This window comes from Rutidosis leptorrhynchoides, chromosome 1 (genome assembly GCF_046630445.1).
Source record: "Rutidosis leptorrhynchoides isolate AG116_Rl617_1_P2 chromosome 1, CSIRO_AGI_Rlap_v1, whole genome shotgun sequence".
NCBI classification, from domain to species: domain Eukaryota; kingdom Viridiplantae; phylum Streptophyta; class Magnoliopsida; order Asterales; family Asteraceae; genus Rutidosis; species Rutidosis leptorrhynchoides.
The window spans coordinates 495,963,319-495,989,498 of NC_092333.1; the positions used below are offsets into that span (position 1 = coordinate 495,963,319).

Here is a 26,180-nt window from a genome sequence, read left to right on the forward strand (position 1 = left end):
CATTATCAAGCAAATCATTACAACCATTTATCTAAATACAATATATCCGGAAAGAACTTATCTTTTTTCGCATTAACAATTCCAGTTTATTCTTCTATTCCCTTAGTGTAAGTCCCCTATATAAGAGTCAATCCCAACTTCATAGTTCAACAAGTCAACCATCAAGTATTACAAACATAACATCTCTGGATAATCAATAGTTTCCATCAATTAATCATTACTGTAAGTCTAACTGATTTTCAAGAATGGATAGAGTAAAAGATTTAGCATCAAAGAAAGCCGCGGTGATCTTCACAAAAAGCTCGTGTTGTAGGTGTCATAGTATCAAGGCACTATTTTATGACCTTGGTGCGAGTCCTTCTATTCATGAAGTTGACCATGATCCAGATATGGAGAGGGCCCTACGACGGCTAGGTTGTAATCCTTCTGTACCTGCAGTGTTTGTAGGCGGTAAATATATTGGTTCGGCTAAAGACATAATTTCGCTGCATCTTGATGGGTCTCTGAAAAAAAAGCTGATCGATGCACGAGCTATCTGGTTCTAGTATGTACTAGCGTGTGTTCCGAGTGCGTAGTAGTCTTAACGAATACATAGCGCTGTGTTAGAATACTATAAACTAAGCCTAAGAGGCGCTTTTTTGTCCTCTTTGTTGACAGTTGTATTTAAGTCAAAGCTCAAACAAGTTTCTGGGCGTTTTTGTTATAATATCTTCGATCTTGAATGGTTGTATGTTTTCTGCCGTAGAACTATCTTCCTGCACGTGTTCATAAAATACAAAAAAAAATAAAATAAAATAATAATGTTGTGCATGATTTAAACGGATAATGTTTTATGTCGAGGCTACCCAAATTCTGGTTATTTCATGACCGTTTCTAACTCTTTTCTCTCTACACCTCCAAAATGTGGGGCTAGTGAGGTTTTCAGCCTGAGATCCCTTGTAAAGATATTAGTACCCCAACCACTAAATTATGGTTAACGATTGCCTGATATATATATATATAATAAAAGTAGAATACAAACATAATATGTTGCTAATCGCGATTTAAGATGTGTTCTGGTTATTCCTGCTACCAAATTGACTTCTGTAGTGGAATTTTGAACTTCAGTAAGCATTCATTGAGAATGTTGTTATATCAAGATTCAAGAGACGTTCAGTGGTTTAGACACGTAGTCAGAAATTTGATCTTGTATGATATAAAGCTATTGCATATATTGATCTTGTACTAGAGAAAGCTTTTAAATGTTTCTTTAAGCATTGATTTGTTTTCTGTATGAAATATATAGTTTAATTAATACATATACAACATTTTTATTGAATTGAATTGATCAACAACACACTGAATACACCTGTTGCCCCTAATAACCGTTTATTTATTATTATTAATAGCTTAATGCCAGCGAATTTGCGGGGCTATTTTATGAGACTAAGCAAGTATTAGTTAGTAAGTACTTAATGTGAAACATTATATGATTTGCGTAGTTTTCAATAATGGACACAATCATAGAATATTGCTATATAGTTGTTGAACAAAAGATAACAAATAAACCCATAAATGCAAGTCTAAGTATGCGTTATATATTATCCAAATGTTGTATACTTTATAAAGTATTTGTTAGGTTGTTTAAAAAAAGAAACATAAATGGGTCAGATATAAAAAAATTCATCTTGCCTAGTCCAATACTTTTTTTTTTATAGAACCATATGATAACATCATTTTCTCAAATTGTCAAAGAAAGATAACCAAAAGGTTCTCGCCCAACAACCCATTTCAAATTGAACCCGCCCATCTTGCCTTCTTTCTTTTTTACAGAAACAAATTTGTTTACTTTAGTAAACTTAGAAATAAAAAGTAAGATAATATGGCATGAAGTGGGCATGAAAAACACACAATTTAACTATTTTTTAGGTATTAACATAATCATTATTAGCACTTTATATAAAGACAGGTTGTTAACATTTTAATATATTTATTAAACATGAAAAAGTTAATTTACAAATGTCATAAATGAGAGAAATGAGTCTGGAAGTTGTTAGTTGCTCCTTCAAAGGTCTTGATGGGTGGTGGGAGCTGGTATGGGCCATTGTAACCCATTTCAAGAACCAATTTTTGCAGCTGCTACCGTCACTTCTCAAATTTTGCCAATTGTATCAAAATAGTAAAACTTTTTTTTGTTGATATCTCAAAATCAAAACAAACCAACCTGAGCTGGCCCAATTGATACCATAAGCATATAATTATATTTTAAACTTGTTGGTAACTTCCACTTTTCAAAATTACGCATATGGGTCAAAATAGGCGTGTATGATCCAAATGGGTTATAAATTTCCATTTCAACCAAAATATATCCAAAACTCATTTTTAGGACAACAAAATTTTCAAACTCACTTTACTCGACATATGGGACACGTCTAATTTGATCGTTACCCAAATTGACCCCCATTTGACCCACACGGGTGAAGTGTCCAAATAGTCAAACTATAACGTATCATCATTTGGCTATAGTTTTACAATCAATATCAACAAAACACTTACAAAACACTAAAGATACTCACATCCGACCCAATAATTTTAGTTTTAATTAGACACTTGACCACCAACAATTGCTTAGAAAATCACCACTATCAAAATGATCAAATACACAAAAAAGCTTAATTCCTATACAATCCTTATAATTTTACAAATAAGGTATTACAGTTACCGTTACAGTGTTAGTTTAAATATTAGTTTGACAGTAGTACCTTAAATGCAACACACTTTTTTAGTTTTAGTTTGATGGTGGTACTAATTAAATCAAAGTGATCGAATACACAGAAAATAAATGATCTTATCATATTAAAGATTCAAAATTTAAGAAATGATACCTAAAAAATAACATTGTCTAGGATGGAAGTATATATATAGGCTTGCATTGGATTGAGTGCATAAGTTGCTGGCATCTGGGTTTATGGCTATCTACTATTTTTTTTTTTTTGGAAATCCACCTTCCACAAATGAGGGAGGTTTGTTATAACTTCAAGATCACTACTGACCCATGTCCATAGCAACAAAATCGGAGTACATGTTAAACCTGCACAATAAGTTGAAACCTCAAGTTTTTCAATCGTCAGAATTCATATGCTTTTTTCTTTTTTGATTATTAAACAGTCGAGTTCTTACCATTGCCCCACATAAGGCCAAAAGCTATCTAACAAAAACCACAGTTAAATAAAGAAAGATAATGTGATTGTCAAATCTATAAACGTACTATAACTGGAAGAAAAAAAAAGAATGCAATTCAGCCATCATACATCCCGCAACATACCTGTTCTGTATCTCGTTCCACCTCAAAATGTAATTACATACTTGCAGAGAAGCCTTATCACTGTATAAAAATAAAATTATGATAATAATACGAATCCATTAGATCGATTAGCCACAACAAACACATTATGGTAAGAATCTGGACCCAATTTGGGCGCGAGGACAGATGCATCAGCTGCCTTTGTGTTGGGTTTGAGTCGTATCTCAGCAAATTCAAGGTTTTTGTATAGCACAATAATAACATTGATATAAAATGATAAAAATAACACCCATTACACAAATGGTGCTAAAACGATAGTATAATTGTAAGACACGTACATTTTAATTATTCTTAGTATCACAGGTACCCTCACTCCAGTAAGCGAAATAATCATCTTCACCACCCATGTAACATCATCTTTGTCACAAAAAAGTGTAGGTACAACATCAATTGACAAATTGTTATTATGCAAATCATTTTGTTAAAGCATCATCAAAGGTTCACAATTATATAAAAGGGGTTTCAGTAAAGTTTTTCATATGAAAGGGTTGAGTTTAATTTTTTTCAGTGTTCAATAGGATGCAATAGATTTTAATCATAATTTTCAATAATTTACCTCACATCACATAAGATGTATGATGAAAAGCATATCGTAACTACATTACATAAGATGAAAGAAAATTATTGCCTGGGCCATGCCTTTTCCTTAAAAGTCAGAAGTATGTTCCTCCCCTCTTATAACCTGCAGGGATAAAATGAGTGTTAACATGAGTTTGGTTGTAATGCTCTTTGGCTTCTAAGAATACAAATAAATCAATTTATAAGAAATACGTTTCAGATTAACAAAAAGTTTACTCCAGTGGGCATGCCCCATTTCCTAATATGATTTACTGCAAAACATTGGCATGGTAAATTAATAAATAAAATTCAATGATTTAATGAGTTTCATGTGCATCTTGAATTAACAAATGTTCAATTAAACATTATGAACACTATTCATCAATCAAACTATAATACAATGGGAAGTGAATAACAATTCAAAATTATGAAGAAACAGCCACTTAAAACATACAAATGAACCATTTAAGCACACATCTTACCCGTCCATATAATTCAGTCGGATCAGTCTCAAGAAACCGACTGCTACAATCTTTGATCACCTAAAATTATGATTGATTTGGGGCTAAGCGTGTTTGCAGCTTTCTTATCCCCAAAAGTTTCTTACGAAGCTATATATAAGCTAAAGAAGATACCTGTTGAATAAAATAAAATAAAAATTAGGAATTTGAAAAAAGGGAAAAACATATATATAATATGAGTGCCTACCATCTATCTATATATTCTATATCTAATAAAAAAAGGTTATATCAAAGATTTAAATAGGTTTTTACCCATCATGTTGTTGCATAAAAACAACAACAAACATTTGCAGTAAATAATGATAGTAATCGGTTGTTCGCATTATTAAACGATCAAACGATGAGAAAGGATTTAATAGCTCAACACGGTCATTGCAATCTTCATCAAGTACGATCTAGATTTTTCTGCAATAAAAAAATACCCTTAACATACACGATTAAATAAGTAAACACTTTAATAAAAAATAAACAATGCTAACAATGAGAACCTGGATCTTCTTTTCATCCTTGACCCTTTCCAACAATGCACTTCAAGCACACTAAGCAACCATCCGATTACCTGAAAATAAGAGCAACTGAGCAAGCATGCGAAATTTACATATAACTAAGTCAAAATAAGAGAGCTCAGCAGGTCCTCCAATATATATTTACATATTCTTAAATGAATTAAATATCTCAAATTCTGAATCATAAGCACGAATTTAATTATCAATCAACACTATGAAAAATTTCAAGAAGAGTTGATCCCTAATTTCAAGTTAATCAATGTAATATATAAACTATAATTCTGAATAAAATCTTACATCAATATTCCTCCTTCTCATTAATTCTACTAAAATATTGAAATTTTTTGAAGATTGTTTAAATAGGATATGCATACCTTGAAGGTTGTAGCAGAATCATCGATGGCAATTCTAAAAACCAATTTCACGACTGTCTAGGGTTTATACTATCAAATCAATTATCAGAGTGTAATTTTTGATGATTTCACTTAATGATTTGGGATGATACCTTTATAGATTGAGATCAAAACCAAAACTATTTTTTTTTTGTGCTGTTACATTTTGCAAACCATCGATGTATTTGAAAGAAGAATGGTTATACCTGATAAACATTTAAAACGAAATCAAGGAATTTTAGCATATGTATTAGTATTATCTGACTATATCGATTGGATTGAAGATAAAAATAGGAATTTAATACCTTTTTGATATTTATAGTTGAATCAAAGCAATCAAATTCATCGATGGTTGAATCAAAGCAATCAGATTCAAGTAAATCTCGAAGGTCTCTTGGTTCTTTCATTTTCGTTTCTGAATCAAAGTAATCGGATTCATTGTGATCTAGGTCGAAGATGAGTTACTCGGCGATTTGATCGACGTTGTGTGTAGTGTGTATTACCGTATGCGGAATCGATGAAGCTGAAGGAAGAATTGATTCTAGATCTTGATAGTTGTCGCGTGTGTTTTTAGAGGAAGCTAGGGTTTTTTTTTTTTGGTCAGATCGTGGATGGTTTTGGGGAATGAGGAGGAGAATAAAAGACCCTAAAATTTCAATTTTGGCCGCCGATTTTTTTATGTGTAAGGGTATTTTTGTAATCAAACAATTCAAAGTTAGGATTATGAGTTGATTAGCAAGATTAGGAAGAAATGAAGGGCTAAGATCAAAGATGGTTAATTAAATGGATGACTAAGATTAGTTTATGCTCCTTAAAATGACCTATTTTTGCTTTTGTTATTATATATAGTATAGATAGATATAGATATAGATAGATATAGATAGATAGATAGATATAGATGTTAGTAAATACTTAATTATAGTCGAACATAATATGTTAGTAAAATTTTAATTCATGAATTTTGATAGACCTCTCTACAAATTCATTAGTGCATAGGGCTCCTTATCATTTTCAATTTTACGTTCGATATAGGTAGATTAGAATTATAAACATAATAAAATGATTGTTGAAAATAACAATCCATCAATCTATTACTCCGTATAAATCAACGGAATTTGTTAAAGTATAATTATAATTATTATGAGACTGGAAAAATTAATTTAAAAAATATATATATAGATTGATGAATTGTTATTTTTACCTGTAAGGGTATTTTTGTAATCAAACAATTCAAAGTTAGGATTATGAGGTCATTAGCAAGATTAGGAAGAAATGAAAGGCTAAGATCAAAGATGGTTAATTAAATGAATGACTAAGATTAGTTTATGCTCCTTAAAATGACCTATTTTTGCTTTTGTTATTATATATAGTATAGATAGATAGATATAGATTATTATTATTATTATTTTTTGAGAAAATTGCGCGGTTGGTCCCTGTGGTTTACATGAAATGTGATGTTTGGTCCCTAAACTTCATTTTCGGGGGTTGTTGGTCCCTGTGATTTTCAAAACGCGTGTGGTTGGTCCCTGACAGGACCAAATATACCTGTTTTGAACTTTCATTTTAGGGGTGACAGGATCAACCACGCGCGTTTTGAAAACCACAAGGACCAACAACTCCGAAAATGAAGTTCAGGGACCAAACACCCCATTTCATGTAAACCACAGGGACCAACCGTGCAATTTTCTTTTTTTTTTTTTTTTTTTTTTTGAAGTTAATAACATCTGCAATGATTCGCACACTTTTGTCAGGTCTGTTACTAGTACTATTATAGACAGCAAAGGTTGTGCAAATAATGTTAAAGACAAAATGGGTATGAAGGGACAACTCGGGGTACATCGATTCGTTATTTGGATTTGGAATGGGTCAAGATTACTATATGGAAGAAGTTTTGTAAACAATGGAGTGATATTAAAAGTCAAAATGCTTATAAGAAGGAAAATCAGAAGAATAAGGAATTTGGTTTGGTTTGCTCAGAATTGGTTCATATCAATCTCGTGGAATAATTGGTCCTTCCATTTATATATAATTACTGAAATGATCCGTGAAATAACAAATTTGTTTAAACGGAAACAGTTTAATGATATATTTTAGGTTTAATCCCTTCGAAGGTCGAACTCTTTATATGGAGGGTGTTGAATCGTCGTATCCCGGTCCGTACCGAACTAGACAAAAGAGGTATTGACCTTGATACCGTTCGATGCCCTCTATGTGATGATGATGCGGAAACAATCGAGCACTCTTTCATTTTTTGTCAACATGCGTTTGAGGTTTGGGACAAAGTCTACAAGTGGTGGAACGTGGGTTCGTTTACAAACCTAAGTTTAAATGAGGTTTTTAGGGGAAAGGGCGGTCGGTCAATGTCTCAATTGGGCTCCTATGTGTGGCAAGCGTTAGAATGGACGTGCGGCTATCTACTTTGGAAAAATCGCAACCGAAAAGTCTTCTCAAACGAGTGTTGGAATGGACCGGGTGCCTTAATGGAAATTCAATTAATTTCTTTTGATTGGATCTCCTCGCGGTTAAAACATAAAGGAATAAAAATCGAGTGGCTAGAGTGGTTGTCTAATCCGATTCAATATTGTATAGTTTAGTTGTAATTGTTCTTGTAATTGTTTCTTGTAATTGTTTCTTGTAATTTTGTCTTTGGTCTTGCAAGTTGCGTCCTTTGCAACAAGTAGTCCTCGTGTCCATAGTTCCCAACGTCTTGTAATGGGTAACTATGTCTCGTGTTGTACCTTTTGCTTCTCGTGCTTATAATAGTTTGTCTTTCGAAAAAAAATCATTAGTTTAATGAACCGTGGAACCAAGAATTCCGACTAAGGAACTTGTCGTTGTTTTTATAAACATATTGATATACTTAATTTTGTCAGAATAAATGAACTACATTTATTCTCTCACTACCCTTTTATAATTGTCATCACAATGTAGTACTTTTTTTTTTGTTATAAAAGTCTACATTACAACATTTTATTGAGACATGTATTTCACATACATATGTAACGTAATTAATCCCGTAAAGGGAACCCATATTGAATAATAATAATAATAATAATAATAATAATAATAATAATAATAATAATAATAATAATAATAATAATAATAATATCATAATTATAATTATAATTATAATAATAAAGTTTGCTTTAAAAATGAGTATTTATATTTTTAATAATAATTATTAGTAATAGCAAATGGCTCTTGAATTAAAAAAAAAATTAAAATAAAATTATTATATGAAGGTTGTACAATATGCTTCAAAGTTTGTACATGTGTTAATGGGGTGTTTTGTAAAAGATTGTACAATTTGTTTTAAAGTTTTTACATATAGTCATGAGTGTGTTTTATTATAAGGTTATACATAATCCTTCAATTATTGTATATATAGTTATGAGGTGTTTTACCATAACATTGTACATAATACTCCAAATATTATACATACGATCATGAGGTGTTTTATTATAAGGTTGTACATAATGTTTAATGTATTTAATATTTTTATTAAATACAATTAATTATTTTAACGACATCATCATGGGGGGTTAGATTTTTTCAAATTTATTTTTTATTTTTTTTAAGCTTGAATAATTAACATTATTATTTTAGAGATTTATATGATACTATAGATATAATTAAGATTTATATTAACATTGAGTTGCAGCTCAGCTGGTCGAGGTCTGCTTCTCTTAGCGAAAGGTCATGAGTTCAACTCCGCTGGGGTGCAACATTGCACTCAATGTTATCCCTTGACCTGAAGTATTCACCCATGTCGCCTTTCGCTTCGTGCGAGGGCAGCGGGGAGGGTTTTTTTTTTTACCGGCCATGCCCTCGGATTAGTCCGGATTTCGACTCTGTAACAAGAGGTTTAGAACTCATAAGTATGTATAAAGATGGGTTAAAAGATTGTTATGTAGATCAACTGATCAAGCCTTTACTTTTTAGGAATTTAGGTCATCCGGTGAATAATACATATAGAGTTTTAATGTTGTTACAATACATTTTACAAAATGATGTGAAAAATTCTGTGGTTAACTTTTCGACGATTATTCTTAGCCTCTCCTATTATTGTTTTTTATTTGTAAATATATGATAATTTTTGGAGTAGGAATATATTGCTACACAAGAGAGAAAATGATGATCACTTTGGCATTCTTATGCTTTTCATCTATTTTTCTCTTATTAGAAACTAGTCCGGATCCGGCCCGCGCGATGCGGCGGGGGATTTCGGCCTGTGTATTCATATTTAACGTAGCGTTGTGTATTTACAGATGGGAAAACGGCTCATGTCTTAAGCGCCGTTTTAAATGTCGTTGTCTTAAGAGTTTTTTAAAAAGTGTCCGTTTCGAACGTAGTTTGTTTCGTTTTGTTCATAAAAAAATTTCGAGTGTAAGGGTGCTGTCGGAAAAATTTAACTTGCGGCGAACAGAAAAATACGGGTTGTCGTTGTATTAAACGTTTTTTAAAAAGTGTCCGTTTCGCGTATAGTTAGTCCCGTTGGGTTCGTGAGACTTTTCGAGTTGAACAGTGGTCTCGAAAAAATTTAACTCGCACCGAGCGAGAAGATAGGGCCCGTTATAAATTCAGGGGAAATTAGTTTCTTTTATTTTAATATTACACTTTCTACCCTTGAGAAAGTGTAAAGTTGAGGGTCTTTTGTGTAAATTGAGCCGAATTTGAGGGACCGATTGTAGTGTGAACACGAACTCTAAACTACAATCCAAATTAACTAAAACTACACCATTAGGCATGTGTTAGTCCCGTTGGGTTCGTGAGACTTTTTCGAGTTGAACAGTGGTCTCGGAAAAGTTTAACTCGCACCGAGCGAGAAGATAGGGCCCGTTATAAATTCGGGGGGAACGTTGCTCAATTAAGTTGGAGCGAACAATCTCATCATGCGCCAGCGCTAGGCCCTGGTGAATATGTTGGACTCTGGCACGTCGCGCCGCGCTGTCCGGCATCTTAAGTAATTCCTCCGACAAGGCAGGAGGACAAATCCTTTGAAGGTATTCAAATTGGGAGTACGCATAGCCATGCGATACGTCCCACATGGTGTCGATGTGGCTGAAGGTAGGCTGCTTGCCAAACCCTGGAGTATGAGGAATCTCCTGTGAACCGCTGTGGTGGCTGGATTGTTGTTGGCCGGAGCCCGTGCCAGAACTTGACAACGTCACGGCTTTCTCTTTCTGTTGCACATGGGAGATGTACTCAATGTTAATGATCGGAGGTTGGTGTGACGCCCTGAAACAATAAGTTTTATTAGTTTCCGCCATTGTGATCTTGGTGACGTGTTAGGATTATTATCAGGGTTATAATAATACCCACCGTGGCTGGGCTCGCGCTGAAAGTTCTCTAATTTTTTTCGGCAATCTCTTTGGCAGTCTTGGCTCTTTTGTTGCCGCGGAGTAACCAGAAACGTGGCAGGGCTGTAACACTTATGTCCGACTGGGGGGTCTGGTATGGCAACGGATATCGGATCCGGTTTGGTGGCTGGTGTCGGTGTCTGTGTCTATGAAGCGCCACCAGTTTCGGTGGCAGCGTTTGTTGATGACTCTACGGCTGGCTCCCCCTCCTTTGGGTGATCACCTTCCGGAAACTTGGATATGGGCACCCTCTTAAATTTGAGCCCTTCGAGGTTAGGTCGGCAGATAGCTTGGCCAAAATCCATCTCTGCAAGAAAAGGCAAATGTTAAATATAAATAAAAATGGAACGAGGAAACCAAAGAACGTTACGGCACGAAGAGCATACCCGTTCCGTTATAAAGCACCATTGGTGTGATGCCCCGTACAAAACCATCGTGTACGATTCATCAACAACAGGATCATTATAAGGTTAAGTACTATATGCTGTAATTAAAGAAGTTGCATTCACGATAAAAAGGTGATGTCATAACCGACATCAAATGTTTTACATTTCAAAAGCATGCTTCACTAAGTAGAAGCAAATAATAAGTGTATGTGACCACAATGGTCGTTACAAGTCATAGTTCAAAAGTACGAATGTTTGAATGCAAAATAAAGTAGTTCATGCGATGACAACTCTAAGCAGCGGGTGTCTACAGCACGACTAGTACACGACGGAAGCTAACCTCAAGCACCTGAGAAAAACATGCTTAAAAATGTCAACACAAAGGTTGGTGAGCTATAGTTTAAGTATAACAGTATGTAAGGTAGGCCACGAGATTTCAGTGCTACAAAGAGCGTTTCAAAATAGTATGATAAAGTATATGTTAACCGTGGGCACTTGGTAACTAACTTAACGTTTATACCCCCTGAAAGTACACTTGGCAAGTGCGTATGTCTATGAAGTATTAAACACTCGTTAAATGCTAGCGCGACTAGCCCGAGTGGGGATGTCAAACCCTATGGATCCATATCTAAGATTCGCGTTCACGGTTCAAAAACCAATGATTAAACGTTACCGAGCTAAAGGGAATGTTTATGCCGTTGTATAACCCACACATATATAAGTTTAAGTACTCGTGCCTAGTATGTAAAACATAAAATCCGCATGTATTCTCAGTTCCCAAAATAAGTTAAAGTAAAAAGGGAATGCTATAACTCACAATGATAATGTAGTCGAAAAGTCGGTTCGGAAAAAGGTGTGCAAGTAATCGGTCCGAAGGTCCTCAACCTAAGTCAAATAGTACTAAGTCAGTAAATCGTCTTAATAGGTTTAAAAGTATGTAATTTAAGGTCTTAAGGGTCATCATCAATCATCATTAAACAAAAGGCGTAAAGTAGGTTTCGTTTATGAAAGTAGTTTAAAACAAAGTCTGACTTCAGTCAGTCACCACGGCCACTACCCTTACTGAATTAAGGTGAGACTAGTGGCCATGGCTCTGTCTATGAGTCCCTTAAGTGTGGTAAAATTTACAGAAGCAAACTCATCTTGGTTTGACCGTGGCGACGGTCTAAGTGCGAGTAGGTCAGAAATTTCTGCACAACGTTAAAGGACATAGTAACGATCGGAGGGCCATAAATCCTAAACCGTAACTCGGATTAAGACGGGTCCTATATGAAAAGTTATCTACTCGAAAAGTTCTATCTAAAAATCAAGGTTAGAACATCTCAGGTCTACTGGTCTGTTACAGAAACATCAGATCAGTAGCTTTTAGACAGAAACAGTGAGTTTAAAAGGGTTCCGGTGGTCTTGGTGCTTGATGTTCATCATGGTTCTCATTCTTGATGCATATAGCTTCAAGTGTACAACTCATTGATGTATCTACATCATCTTAACCAAGTCTTGACCATCATAACCCTAGTGCAAGTCTAAGACATGAAGCACAACTCACTTAAGAGTTGCATGTAGTTTGATGAACCAAAGTTACATCAAAGTCTTAGGTTTGACACTTACATGAACTATAAACTTGAAAGTTAACTAACTAATCAAGATCATAAGTAGTAGAACATAGTTCTTAGTTTGATCTTGAAGATCCAAGACTCAAAAGTCTAGATCCAAAGTTATATTTAAAGAAAACTTATTTGTGTGTTCTTGAACTTTCAAAGTTAACTTAATTTGTTTAAGAGATATGAGATCAAGACTAACTTGTAGTACTTGACCATATAAACTAACTACATGAAATTAAAGTGTATAAATTGAAGAAGTAAACTTAAATAAACAAGAAAAGGTTCATGGTTGTTCATACTTTAAAGATTCAAACCAAAGTTTGATCTTTAGAAAGTAAACTTTAAAGTTTACTTCATGAGCTTCAAGTATGTCTTTAATCAACACATGGAACTTGCAACTTTTGAAACAATTGAAGTAGAATCATAAACTAGTGAGTTTATGTTCTTGTGTTCTTGAAAATACAAGATAATAGAAGAATCAAAACTAGAAAGTTTGATCTTGTAACTAGTAAAGAATAACTAACAATTACATGTAACAAACTAACAACAAGTAATCAAACTACAAATAACAAAAGATGATGATGATTAAGGGTGTATGGTATTCGGTTTTGTTTAAGAAAAAGGAGAGAAGAATGCTTCAAGTTACTTACAAAAGTTAGAGAGAAAGGAGAGAAAATGAAAGTAAGTTTGAAGTGTGTTTTGAATGAGAGAATGAGAGTGAGTAAGTAATGCATAAAATGAAACAAAACTCCCCCACCCATGCAATAAGGCCGACAGTTTTCATGGGGGAAAGGGAAGAGGAGATTGTTCTTTGGTCACTTGTATGTAAAGCCTTACAAAGGTGGTTATTAGATGGTTATACATGGGGAAGATGTCTAACTAGATCCAATTACAACAACTAACTAGTTCCATGTTAAATTGATACATTCAAGTGCAAGACATGGGCTAACTTATCTATTAACATAAGTAGGGTGGGCTTGGAAGCCCAAGTTCAAGAGTCCATAACACTAATAAAGCCCAAGTACAATTAATAACAAATTAATCCATTTAAAGCCCAAGTAATTAACCAACAACCTTAGTTAATTAAAATGATTAATAAAACTTAATCATGAATGCAAATAATACTTGAAAATATTATTCGTGAAGTTTCGTGTGTCACAAAGACGTTTCGGGCACTTAAAAGTCAAGTACGGGCAATCATGGTAACATGTAAATGTAATAACATACATTCGTTTAATCACACGTATTAATAATAATAATTATTAATAAATAAACATTGGAAAATCCAGGGTTGTTACATTACCCACCTGTTAAAGAAAATTTCGTCTCGAAATTTAAGCTGAGGTAGATGGAGGAGTCTGAAAAAGGTGAGGATACTTCGGCATCATTTGGTCCTCTCGCTCCCAAGTAAACTCGGGTCCTCGTTTGGCATTCCATCGCACTCGAACGATCGGAATCTTGTTGCGTTTCAAAGTTTTGATCTCTCGATCCATAATTTCAACAGGTTCTTCCACAAAGTGGAGTTTGTCATCAATTGTAAGTTCTTCCAGTGGTATGATAAGTTCAGGTGCAGCAAGACACTTCTTCAAGTTTGACATGTGGAAGGTAGGATGAACTGAGCTCAATTGTGCTGGTAGATCCAAACGGTAAGCAACGGGTCCAACGCGTTCCAAGATTTCAAAAGGACCAATGTATCGTGGGTTTAACTTTCCACGTTTTCCAAAACGGATCACACCTTTCCAAGGTGCAATCTTCAACATTACACGATCACCAACATTAAATTCAAAGTCTTTACGTTTAAGATCGGCATAACTCTTTTGACGATCACGGGCAGTCTTAAGTCTAGCTTGGATCTGAGCAATCTTCTCCGTGGTTTCGTGGACTACCTCGGGTCCGGTGATTTGTTTTTCGCCTACTTCGGCCCAAAAAATAGGAGATCGGCACTTATGGCCATACAATGCTTCGAAAGGTGCAGCATTAATGCTAGAGTGATAACTGTTGTTGTACGAGAATTCGGCGAGTGGCAAATGTCTTTCCCAGGCCTTTCCAAAATCAATGACACATGCACGCAGCATGTCCTCCAAGGTCTGAATCGTTCGTTCACTTTGCCCGTCAGTCTGAGGATGATAAGCAGTACTCATGTCAAGACGAGTTCCCATGGCTTCTTGCAAAGAACGCCAAAATCTAGAGGCAAAACGGGGATCGCGATCGGAGATGATCGATAAAGGTACACCATGACGAGATATAACCTCTTTGATGTACAGCTGAGCAAGTCTTTCCATTGTATCAGTTTCCTTCATCGCTAGGAAGTGTGCAGATTTGGTAAGGCGGTCAACAATAACCCAAATAGTATCGTATCCGCCCACCGTCTTCGGCAGCTTAGTAATGAAATCCATTGTGATCCTTTCCCACTTCCATTGTGGGATTTCTGGCTGTTGAAGTAACCCAGAAGGTCTCTAATGTTCGGCCTTAACTTTCGAACAAGTCAAACACTTCCCAACATAAGTTGCAACGTCCTTCTTAAGATTCGGCCACCAATACTGTTCTTTAAGGTCGTGGTACATTTTGCCTGCTCCAGGGTGAATTGAATATCTCGATTTGTGTGCTTCATCAAGTATGAGGTTCCGTAGATCTCCATAAAGTGGTACCCAAATTCTACCGGCATAACATCGGAGTCCAGACTCCCTAACTTCGAATCGAGAGACAAGTATGTTCAAATGCTCGTGAGATATGTTCTCCTCCTTGAGAGCCTCAACTTGGGCTACTCTGATCTGGTTGTTGAGGTTCGAATGGATGGTGATGTTCAGAGCCCTAACACGAAGAGGTGTCGTCCTCTCCTTTCGGCTTAAAGCGTCAGCTACAACATTGGCCTTTCCAGGGTGATAACGGAGTTCACAATCATAGTCGTTGAGCATCTCGATCCATCGACGTTGTCTCATATTCAATTGCTTCTGATCAAAGATGTGCTGGAGACTCTTGTGATCGGTGAAGATAGTGCTCTTAGTTTCATACAAATAGTGTCTCCACAATTTAAGCGCAAAGACAACGGCTCCAAGTTCAAGATCATGTGTAGTGTAGTTCCGCTCGTGAATCTTCAATTTTCGGGAGGCATAGGCAATAACTTTTGATCCTTGCATCAGTACACAACCAAAACCACTCTTCGATGCATCACAATAAACAACAAAGTTGTCACTGCCCTCAGGAAGTGATAGGATAGGTGCGGTGGACAACTTCTTCTTTAAGGTTTGGAATGCTGATTTGTGTGCGGGTTCCCAAGTGAACTTCTTGCCCTTGTGAGTCAGCGCGGTCAAAGGACGCGCAATCAAAGAAAATCCTTCGATGAATCTTCGGTAATAACCGGCGAGACCTAGGAATTGGCGAATATGCGTCGGAGTAGTGGGGGTCTCCCACTTGCTGATGGCTTCAATCTTGGCGGGATCAACTTTGATACCCTGGTAGCTTACAACGTGTCCCAAAAATTGTACTTCCTTCAACCAAAATTCACACTTGGAGAATTTGGCATAAAGTTGCTCTTGTCTTAAGAGTTCAAGCACTAATCGGAGGTGTTGCTCATGTTCTTCTTCGCTCTTAGAGTAGATGAGGATATCATCTATGAAGACGATAACAAACTTGTCCAAGTAAGGCTTGCAGACACGATTCATGAGATCCATGAACACGGCAGGTGCATTTGTCAAACCGAATGGCATCACGAGGAACTCATAATGACCATAACGGGTTCTGAATGCAGTCTTCATCATGTCACTTTCCTTCACCCTCAACTGGTGATAGCCGGATCGTAAATCGATCTTTGAATAAACGCTCGATCCTTGTAGTTGGTCAAAAAGATCGTCAATTTGTGGAAGAGGATACCGTTTCTTGATTGTCAATTTGTTGAGTTCACGGTAGTCTATACACATACGGAAAGATCCATCCTTCTTCTTTACAAACAACACAGGTGCGCCCCAAAGCGAGAAGCTTGGTTGAATAAATCCTCGATCAAGTAGTTCTTGTAGTTGACTCTGTAATTCTTGCATCTCGGAAGGTGCGAGTCTATAAGGTGCGCGAGCTACAGGTGCAGCTCCTGGCACTAAGTCAATCTGAAACTCTACGGCTCTCTGCGGCGGCAATCCAGGCAATTCCTCTGGGAAGACATCGGAAAATTCGTTCACAATTCGAACGTCGTTCACGCTCTTCACCTCAGTTTCTACCGCTTTCACATGTGCTAGGACAGCAAAACGTCCCTTCTTCATAATCTTTTGCGCTTTCACGTAACTAATGAGGTTCAACTTCGAGGTACATCTCTCTCCATAGATAACCAGTGGTTCGCCATCTCCTTGTGGTATGCGAAGTGCTTTATCTCCACAGATAATATCGGCCTTTATCTTGCTCAACCAATCCATACCAACGATCATGTCAAAGCTTCCCAGTTTGATAGGTATCAAATCAATTTCGAAATCTGCACCAGCTATGTCGATAATAGCTCCACGACTAATATGGTCAACCTTTTCAAGTTTTCCATTGGCGACCTCGACAAGCATACTTTCTTTTAACGGGACTAATGACCAATTAATCTTATCGCAAAAATGTTTACATACATAACTTCTATCCGCACCAGTATCAAACAAGACAGAAGCTAAAAGATTGTTGATTTTGAATATACCTGTCACCAAGTCGGGGTTATCGCGTGCATCTCTTGCATTAACATTAAAAGCTCTACCTCGCGGTGGTCCTCCGTCTTTTCGTTTGTTTGGGCATGCATTTCTGAAATGGCCCGTCTGCCCGCATTCGTAGCACTTCTTCGGTCCATTGGTGTTTGGCTTCCCATTCAAAGTGGTGACCTTGCAGTCTTTCCCGATATGCCCAGCCCGTTGGCATTTCTCACTGACAACATTGCAATACCTAGTGTGGTGTTTGTAGCATCGCTTGCATTGTGGTAAGGTTCCTTTGTAGTTCGGGTTGGAGTTGGTGTTGTTGTTGGGGTTGAGGTTTCCACCATTGTTGTGCCTCTTGGCGGGGGTTTGATCGTAGTTTCTCCCTCTGTTGTTGTTGTTGTTGTTGTTGTTTTTGTTGTTGTTGTTGTTGTGGTTGTTGTCCCATTTCCTCTTCTCGCTACTACCAGTTTCAAACTTAGCCTTCTCCGGCTCATCAATAAGAATCTGATTCATGAGAGTATGCGCCATGCGCATTGCTTCGGGAACATTCGGTGGTTTGGATGAGGTGACATTTCCTTTGATGGACTTAGGGAGTCCCGAGAAATATTTCTCCATGCGCTTGAATTCGGGGGTGACCATGGTCGGACACATTAATGCTAACTCCAAAAACCTACGATTGTAACTGTTAAGATCGTTTCCCACGGCTTTCAACTGCATAAATTCGATCTCCATCTTTTGTATTTCGGTCCTTGGACAGTATTCCTCAATCATAGTACACTTAAACTCTTCCCAAGGCATAGCATACGCCTCATCGATTCCTTGTGCTTGGGCCATGGTATTCCACCATGTAAGCGCGCCATCAGAAAGCGTGCAAGAAGAAAACTTGGTTTTATTATCCTCCGAACAGTTGCTAACCCGGAATACTGATTCAGGTTTCTCGAACCATCTGGTGAGACCAACTGGTCCCTCGGTGCCGCTGAAGTTATGCGGTTTGCAGCTCTGGAATTCCTTGTATGTACACCCATTTCGAACGGGTGGAATAACCGGTGGTGGTGGCGGTGGAGCTTCGAGATTTCTTTCTGCTAGGGCTGCAGCGACCCGTTCGTTGATCATGTCCTCAATCTGGGCGGCGGTAGGTGTGGATCTTCCGTTAGCCATGATATTCTAAACAAAAGTTTTGACTTAAGTCAAAAATCCAGCATTCAATATGTAATAACATAGTATATATTAACCAACATGGAATCAAAACATCACATGTTATTAAATAACGCATCTAGGTACAAATACCACAGAGTCATCGTACAGTAATGTAAATAGAACATCGTGCAAGAATTTAAATAACGCAAAGTTCCATTCATTAATAATAATAAGTTTCATACATCTGAATAAGTTCGTACAATACATATGAAATACATGAAACTATATCTAGATTACATCATGAAATCTAAATACAAGGTCCTACGGTGAAGGCGGGTGAACTGCTCCTCGAGCCAATTGCTCCTCGAGCTCAGTGACTCGAGCTCAGAGAGTCTCAATCTCCCTCATCAGTTCCTTGTTTGAGGGAGCTGGTGGGGCAGGCGGTGCAGGTGAGTCGGGTGGTGCCGGTGGTGCTGATGTAGATGGTCCGGCTCCGGATGTAGACGGTACGTCGCTAGATGTAAGTGGTCCGTATCTAAATCTAGGTGGTACGGTTCCAGGAATAGTCAATACGTAACGGGGAACCTTACGTATCTGTGGGTCGGCAGGGTATGGCACAACTCGTTTACGAGCAGTAACCCTACGATGATGGCCAAATGTGTCAGTAAAAGCACGACCTCCATTCACCCCTGGAATGACGGTGCCGTCGAAACGATACCGCTTCTTCGGCGGGGTGGAGGGTGCCTGAATAGGTCTATCAGCAGGATCCTCATCATCGCTGGAGTCGTCTGATGATGAAGAATCGGCGGATGATGAGTCATCCGAATCGTGTGGTGGTGACACTGGTGGCTGAGCTGGTAATCCGAAGCGTCCGAAGGCGGCCAACATCTGTCTGTGTCTGCCTGGCGGAATCACGACTAAACGTCCGTCGGGAGTGCGTCGGCAAGGCGTGCGCATGTGGTTACGAAACGGCCCTTCCCCGAACTCCACGGGGATCTCAATACCACCAATGCGGGGCTGTGACCTCGAGGGTCTGGGAGCAGACACTGGGGCAGGTGCACTAGTACTAGCTTCGGAAGTGGAAGCGCCGGGATCACTAGTGGGTGTCGGGGCCGGTGTATCGGCAGTAGTAGCAGCAGGTGTAGCAGTAGGTAGGGTGACGGGGTCTGAGTCTGTACTGTCCGAAATGCCAGTAGGTGGAACATCCGACATCTGAACAAGGAAAAATAAATTTTCCATGTCAGTATGTCATAAAGCAAGCAAATAATAGGCCAACAGTTTAAATCATGTATAACGGTAACTAGCATGGCAATAACAGTAATTCGTATGAAAGTAGCATGCAATCGAAAGTAAGTAGCATCATGCAGTAATGAAATCATGTAGTAGCATACGACATATAGCGGAAAAAGTAAGCAGTATCATGCAGTAAATTCAGCGGAAACAAGTAAACTAGCAAGTTGTAGATTAGTCCTATTAGTGAATCCTACTCGGGTCGGTCTTAGACTCACTAATGCAACCTAATTCCCTACAACCAGTACTCTGATACCAAATGTGATGCCCCATACAAAACCATCGTGTACGATTCATCAACAACAGGATCATTACAAGGTTAAGTACTATATGCTGTAATTAAAGAAGTTGCATTCACGATAAAAAGGTGATGTCATAACCGACATCAAATGTTTTACATTTCAAAAGCATGCTTCACTAAGTAGAAGCAAATAATAAGTGTATGTGACCACAATGGTCGTTACAAGTCATAGTTCAAAAGTACGAATGTTTGAATGCAAAATAAAGTAGTTCATGCGATGACAACTCTAAGCAGCGGGTGTCTACAGCACGACTAGTACACGACGGAAGCTAACCTCAAGTACCTGAGAAAAACATGCTTAAAAACGTCAACACAAAGGTTGGTGAGCTATAGTTTAAGTATAACAGTATGTAAGGTAGGCCACGAGATTTCAGTGCTACAAAGAGCGTTTCAAAATAGTATGATAAAGAATATGTTAACCGTGGGCACTTGGTAACTAACTTAACGTTTATACCCCCTGAAAGTACACTTGGCAAGTGCATATGTCTACGAAGTATTAAACACTCGTTAAATGCTAGCGCGACTAGCCCGAGTGGGGATGTCAAACCCTATGGATCCATATCTAAGATTCGCGTTCACGGTTCAAAAACCAATGATTAAACGTTACCGAGCTAAAGGGAATGTTTATGCCGTTGTATAACCCACACATATATAAGTTTAAGTACTCGTGCCTAGTATGTAAAACATAAAATCCGCATGTATTCTCAGTTCCCAAAATAAGTTAAAGTAAAAAGGGAATGCTATAACTCACAATGATAATGTAGTCGAAAAGTCGGTTCGGAAAAAGGTGTGCAAGTAATCGGTCCGAAGGTCCTCAACCTAAGTCAAATAGTACTAAATCAGTAAATCATCTTAATAGGTTTAAAAGTATGTAATTTAAGGTCTTAAGGGTCATCATCAATCATCATTAAACAAAAGGCGTAAAGTAGGTTTCGTTTATGAAAGTAGTTTAAAACAAAGTCTGACTTCAGTCAGTCACCACGGCCTCTACCCTTACTGAATTAAGGTGAGACTAGTGGCCATGGCTCCGTCTATGAGTCCCTTAAGTGTGGTAAAATTTACAGAAGCAAACTCGTCTTGGTTTGACCGTGGCGACGGTCTAAGTGCGAGTAGGTCAGAAATTTCTACACAACGTTAAAGGACATAGTAACGATCGGAGGGCCATAAATCCTAAACCGTAACTCGGATTAAGACGAGTCCTATATGAAAAGTTATCTACTAGAAAATTTATATCTAAAAATCAAGGTTAGAACAGCCCAGGTCTAATGGTCTGTTACAGAAACATCAGATCAGTAGCTTTTAGACAGAAACAGTGAGTTTAAAAGGGTTCCGGTGGTCTTGGTGCTTGATGTTCATCATGGTTCTCATCCTTGATGCATATAGCTTCAAGTGTACAACTCATTGATGTATCTACATCATCTTAACCAAGTCTTGACCATCATAACCCTAGTGCAAGTCTAAGACATGAAGCACAACTCACTTAAGAGTTGCATGTAGTTTGATGAACCAAAGTTACATCAAAGTCTTAGGTTTGACACTTACATGAACTATAAACTTGAAAGTTAACTAACTAATCAAGATCATAAGTAGTAGAACATAGTTCTTAGTTTGATCTTGAAGATCCAAGACTCAAAAGTCTAGATCCAAAGTTATATTTAAAGAAAACTTATTTGTGTGTTCTTGAACTTTCAAAGTTAACTTAATTTGTTCAAGAGATATGAGATCAAGACTAACTTGTAGTACTTGACCATATAAACTAACTACATGAAATTAAAGTGTATAAATTGAAGAAGTAAACTTAAATAAACAAGAAAAGGTTCATGGTTGTTCATACTTTAAAGATTCAAACCAAAGTTTGATCTTTAGAAAGTAAACTTTAAAGTTTACTTCATGAGCTTCAAGTATGTCTTTAATCAACACATGGAACTTGCAACTTTTGAAACAATTGAAGTAGAATCATAAACTAGTGAGTTTATGTTCTTGTGTTCTTGAAAATACAAGATAATAGAAGAATCAAAACTAGAAAGTTTGATCTTGTAACTAGTAAAGAATAACTAACAATTACATGTAACAAACTAACAACAAGTAATCAAACTACAAATAATAAAAGATGATGATGATTAAGGGTGTATGGTATTCGGTTTTGTTTAAGAAAAAGGAGAGAAGAATGCTTCAAGTTACTTACAAAAGTTAGAGAGAAAGTAGAGAAAATGAAAGTAAGTTTGAAGTGTGTTTTGAATGAGAGAATGAGAGTGAGTAAGTAATGCATAAAATGAAACAAAACTCCCCCACCCATGCAATAAGGCTGACGGTTTTCATGGGGGAAAGGGAAGAGGAGATTGTTCTTTGGTCACTTGTATGTAAAGCCTTACAAAGGTGGTTATTAGATGGTTATACATGGGGAAGATGTCTAACTAGATCCAATTACAACAACTAACTAGTTCCATGTTAAATTGATACATTCAAGTGCAAGACATGGGCTAACTTATCTATTAACATAAGTAGGGTGGGCTTGGAAGCCCAAGTTCAAGAGTCCATAACACTAATAAAGCCCAAGTACAATTAATAACAAATTAATCCATTTAAAGCCCAAGTAATTAACCAACAACCTTAGTTAATTAAAATGATTAATAAAACTTAATCATGAATGCAAATAATACTTGAAAATATTATTCGTGAAGTTTCGTGTGTCACAAAGACGTTTCGGGCACTTAAAAGTCAAGTACGGGCAATCATGGTAACATGTAAATGTAATAACATACATTCGTTTAATCACACGTATTAATAATAATAATTATTAATAAATAAACGTTGGAAAATCCAGGGTCGTTACAATTGGCACTTTATTCGCCCAAGACCAGTAACATCGAACGTTACCGAGCTTCAGCATCACCTCGCCGTAAGGACGCATGTTAAATTCAGCGTCCTTACAGAAATTGAACAAATCATGTTCTTCCGGAGTTAAGTCCGGCGTCTTGGACAGTTCTGGAGAACGGCTGAAGCGCCACGGAACCAAATGGGCACACCCTTCGCCTAGCGCGTCCCGATGTACAAACACAAACATATCCCTCCAATCATAAAGAGATGGGGATTTCTTCGAGGTGAAGTTGCACTTCTTCTCGAATGTATACCAACCCTTCTCGGAAGCCGACAACTTGAACGTCGCACGGAATACGTTCAAGAGCGCCGGTCGATTTTGTCCTCTAAAGAACATCTCGAATATAATCACGCGTTGCCACGCGTGAGGGTGGAGTTGTGAAACACTGATTTGATAATGTTCCAAAACTGACGCAACGAATGGCGTAAGTGATAAACGCAAGTTTCCCACAGAAATTGCCTTCAGGTACAACGTGAAGTAGTCGGTTGGGAGATTATGCGCACGTTGTTCGTCCGTGGCGACCATTATACGCCATCCGGCAAGCGGTGGATAATCGGCAATGTACTGCTCTAACAAGTCAGTAGTCACGTTGCTATACTCCTGCTCTACGTCAGCCTTCGCATGATAAATACACTGACCTTTGAAACAAAGAAAAACGGCACGCGAATAGAGAATGCAGGACATGTGAAGCTAACAACAGTATAATTGAATATTAATTTGTGAGCGAAAGGGGGTAAGTAAAAATGAGAGGGTTAAAGCCCCTATTTATAGGAAATGCCTTGAGTGGGCCTCAGCTTTGGGCTTTCATCTTGGGCGTACACGTGTCTTTTCACCGTCAGTTCGTAGCCGTTGGATTCGCGTCGTTCCATTTCTTACAGCTGTAATAATGATGGCGTTTACCTAGGGAACAGCACGTTTGACGGCTGATTGGACGTTTTCGATGTCAGAATCACTCATGATGTTATTTAAACATTATAAAATTCGATTAATCATCATTTTATAATGCACAAATACCATCATTTTGCATGCCGTATCACTTATGATATGTTTACATTTTTTGACTTAGTATGGTCACGTACAAGTACAGTTTGTACCCTGAAGTGACCCGTCCTAATCCATAAGGACGAATACATTACATTTGGTTACATTGCGAGGTTCTGACCTCTATATGATATATTTTACAAACATTGCATTTGTTTTTAAAAGACAAACTTTCATTTCATCGAAAGTTGACAGGAATGCATACTATTTCATAATAAATCAAACTATAATTGACTTAATAATAATCTTGATGAACTCAACGACTCGAATGCAACGTCTTTTGAAATATGTCATGAATGACTCCAAGTAATATCTCTAATATGAGCAAATGCACAGCGGAATATTTCTTTCATACCTGAGAATAAACATGCTTTCAAGTGTCAACCAAAAGGTTGGTGAGTTCATTAGTTTAACATAATCATTCAATTTCATCATTTTAATAGACCACAAGATTTCAGATATTTAATTGTACACGTAACCCGAGTACCTAATAACACGCGTAACCCGCGAATTAAAAATCATTCATATGGTGAACACTTGGTAATCGACATTAACAAAACGTGTCTAGAATATCCCCATCATTCCGGGACTCTCATCGGACATGATAAAATCGAAGTACTAAAGCATCTGTAACCCAGATGGGGTTTGTTAGGCCCAATAGATCTATCTTTAAGATTCGCGTCAATTAGGGTGTCTGTTCCCTAATTCTTAGATTACCAGACTAAAAAGGGTGATATTCGATTCGATAATCCAACCATAGAATGTAGTTTTGATTACTTGTGTCTATTTCGTCAAACATTTATAAAAGTGCATGTATTCTCAGTCCCAATAATATATATTGCAAAAGCATTTAAAAAGGGAGTAATGAAACCCACAATCCAATATTTTGTAGTAAAATGTGACGACCCGGAAATTTCCAACCAAATTTAAACTTTAATCTTTATATTATTCCGACATGATAAGCAAAGTTTGTTAAGTTAAATCTCAAGAATTTTAAACTGTGTTCATACATTCATTATAACCTCGACCAAATTCCGACGATTCACGAACCGTTATATATAGATAGATATGTATATGTATATATATATATATTATAACTTGAGAATATTAATAAAGTATTAAATGTATAATACTTTACACGAACGTATTTGTTTCAATATGATTTTCGACTAAATTAAAAAATATATATATTAAATGATTGAATTATCAGAAACATTGAATTATGATTACAAGTCTCTGTTGAGAGGTCCACTATGATTTGAGAAAATCTATTCCTCTTAACGATATTCAGAATAATTTGTAAAGCTATTTATAAATAAAAACAAAAAGTGTCATTTACGAAAGTTAGACAAAAGTTAGTGGAGAATTGGTTTCCATAATATTCTATTAATCTATTTTCAAACGTACAAAGACGTTTTCAGTTTAAAAAAAGAACTTTATTATTAAAACGTATATAACTTTTAAAAATATCTAGAATCACTTTTGAGAACTCATTACTTAACCAGTATAATAAATATAACGATATTTATATTTTATTTCATTAAATATATATAACGATTTAAATTAATATTATATATATTTATACGCGTATTATACATACATAGTTTTTATACTTTTACTATACTTTAACTTTACCTTTACTTTACTTTTACTTTACTTTAACTTTAATAATTCACTTTAATAATTCATACTTTAATAATTCACTTTAATAATTCATACTTTAATAATTCACTTTAATAATTCATACTTTAATAATTCACTTTAATAATTCATACTTTAATAATTCACTTTAATAATTCATACTTTAATAATTCACTTTAATAATTCATACTTTAATAATTCACTTTAATAATTCAAAAGTCTATTATAAATAAAATTTAATAGGTTTCATTATTTCATAGAAACTTGAAAATATATTTCTCTAAACTCTCTCAATCGATTTATATATATATATATATATATATATATATATATATATATATATATATATATATATATATTTGCTCTATATTATTTCAAGATATTATTAGTATACATAAAATATTACGACGGAGTGCTGTCCGAGTGATTTCAAAATAGTTTTTTTTGAATGAGTCGAAGCTAAGGAAATTATGGGTTATAGCTATGGAGGTGATGGGTATGGTTCATGGGTATGCTCGTGAGGTCAATCTAGTGTTTATCATCTCCGTTGCATCTACGTACTTTCCTGCAATA

The 26,180-nt window shown here is 36.5% G+C and overlaps 1 protein-coding gene and 1 long non-coding RNA gene across 3 annotated transcripts; one reads left to right on the plus strand and one right to left on the minus strand.

Moving 5' to 3' along the window:
• Window positions 1-158: 158 nt before the first annotated feature.
• LOC139875646 (glutaredoxin-C11) lies at window positions 159-770 on the plus strand. The gene has a single exon (XM_071862966.1). The coding sequence runs from the start codon at window positions 246-248 to the stop codon at window positions 543-545; it is 300 nt and encodes a 99-aa protein (XP_071719067.1). The 5' UTR covers window positions 159-245; the 3' UTR covers window positions 546-770.
• Window positions 771-3,313: 2,543 nt separating this feature from the next.
• On the minus strand, window positions 3,314-5,922 carry LOC139875654 (uncharacterized). Of its 2 annotated transcripts, XR_011767935.1 has the most exons (6): window positions 5,626-5,922; window positions 5,303-5,526; window positions 4,911-4,981; window positions 4,675-4,827; window positions 4,384-4,536; window positions 3,314-4,025 (listed from the first exon to the last, which is right to left on the minus strand). It is a non-coding gene; the product is annotated as an uncharacterized lncRNA (long non-coding RNA). The 2 variants fall into 2 exon arrangements; XR_011767934.1 differs by having other exon boundaries at window positions 3,314-4,536.
• Window positions 5,923-26,180: the final 20,258 nt, after the last annotated feature.

Coding starts and splice junctions, on each gene's coding strand:
- LOC139875646 (XM_071862966.1), top strand. CDS start 246: ATGGATAGAGTAAAAGATTTAGCATCAAAGAAAGCCGCGGTGATCTTC.